This window comes from Notothenia coriiceps, unplaced genomic scaffold, assembly GCF_000735185.1.
Source record: "Notothenia coriiceps isolate Sejong01 unplaced genomic scaffold, NC01 NC01_scaffold00013240, whole genome shotgun sequence".
Lineage (NCBI taxonomy): Eukaryota > Metazoa > Chordata > Actinopteri > Perciformes > Nototheniidae > Notothenia > Notothenia coriiceps.
The window spans coordinates 1-1,327 of NW_011345941.1; the positions used below are offsets into that span (position 1 = coordinate 1).

At 53.5% G+C, this 1,327-nt stretch overlaps 1 protein-coding gene across 1 annotated transcript; it reads left to right on the forward strand.

Moving 5' to 3' along the window:
• Positions 1-4: 4 nt before the first annotated feature.
• Positions 5-1,245, forward strand: LOC104947860 (general receptor for phosphoinositides 1-associated scaffold protein-like; the record flags this gene model as incomplete). Its single annotated transcript, XM_010773974.1, has 1 exon — positions 5-1,245. A coding segment is annotated over one exon (417 nt), but the record flags the coding sequence as incomplete, so codon positions are not given.
• Positions 1,246-1,327: the final 82 nt, after the last annotated feature.

Genomic DNA, 1,327 nt, shown 5'->3' on the forward strand with positions numbered 1-1,327 from the left:
CGTCCTGAGTGACGCGGCGGTGTACGAGTCCCTGGAGTCGGCGGGGGTGTACGGCAGCGTGGGGACCCCGAGTCCTGCGGAGAACCGCTCGCTCCGCTGCAGCTCCGGCTCCACCAGCAGCGTCCAGAGCACCACAGAGGAAGAGCCGCTGTACAGCCGCCTGCAGAGGCCCGACGCCGCCCCCCCCACGGACAGGAAGCTGAGGGTCCGCCCCGTCAGCGAGCTCTTCTCCAGCACCAAGACCAACCTCACCCGCAGCGCCAGCACCCGCAGCTACCTGAGGGGGGGGGGCAGCACGGCGGGGGAGAAGCAGGGAGGGTTCACCCAGAGGAAACCCAAGCAGAAGAGCTTCCGCAGGACACTCCTCAAGTTTATCCCGGGTCTGAACCGGCCTCTGGAGGAGGAGGAGAGCAAGCTGTGACCCCCCACTGTTTCCAGATCCTCCGACACCACGTGGTGCAGCAGGTCTGTCCTTCTGAGCCGCCTGACACTGAACCAAAGAGAGGACACTGCAGCTGTACATACTTGTCCCTTTCCAGAAGAATAAGGAATTGCATTATGGGTTTCCAGATCTTTCTACACCATAAGGATGCAGCAGGAAGAATAAACAGTTGCATTATGGGACATGTGTGGACGGTGTTTAGGACTGAAGTCTGTCTCTGCGTCCCCCTGACCCAAAGAGAGGAGAGACCAAAGACTGCAGCTGTACATAGCTTTTTGTTCTTTAAGTTATTTAATTTATTGTCTTCGTCATGTACAGATTTTTTTTACTGCGTCTTTTATTGTGAGCAGATTCTACGTTTTTCTAAGAGTTCAAATCGTCTTTAGATTCAATCATCGTTTCCTGAAAATAAAAAAATGTGTCATTTTCCAGAACGAGCGCTGGTTGTTTTGTGCGGGAGAAGCTGTTTTTGTTGCCACAACAGTTAGTGGGAACCGGCGCTGCCAAACTCTCAATGTGTTTGTGATTTCCTCCGACGTGTGTCCTCCTCCATGTGAGTCCTCTTCTTCTTTTAAATATAGCAGCTGCTCACACTCGAGTTCTGGAGGTTAGCGTCTGGTCTCGGCTGCTCGGAGGCTCTTTGTGGTGGAGGTGTGCAGAAAGGAGCCCGTTGTATCGGCTCTGACACGCAGTATTGTTTCAGCGCAGAGAGGAATGTGCCGAGAAAGGCTTGACCCGAAATACCAAACACGACCGCTCTCTCTTGTGTGTGTGTGTGTGTGTGTGTGTGTGTGTGTTGACCCTGTGAATCATTCTCTCCCTCCTTTTGTTCTGTCATATGCCCTTCTCTCTTTCTCTCATCTGTCTCCCCCTCCATACCTCCTG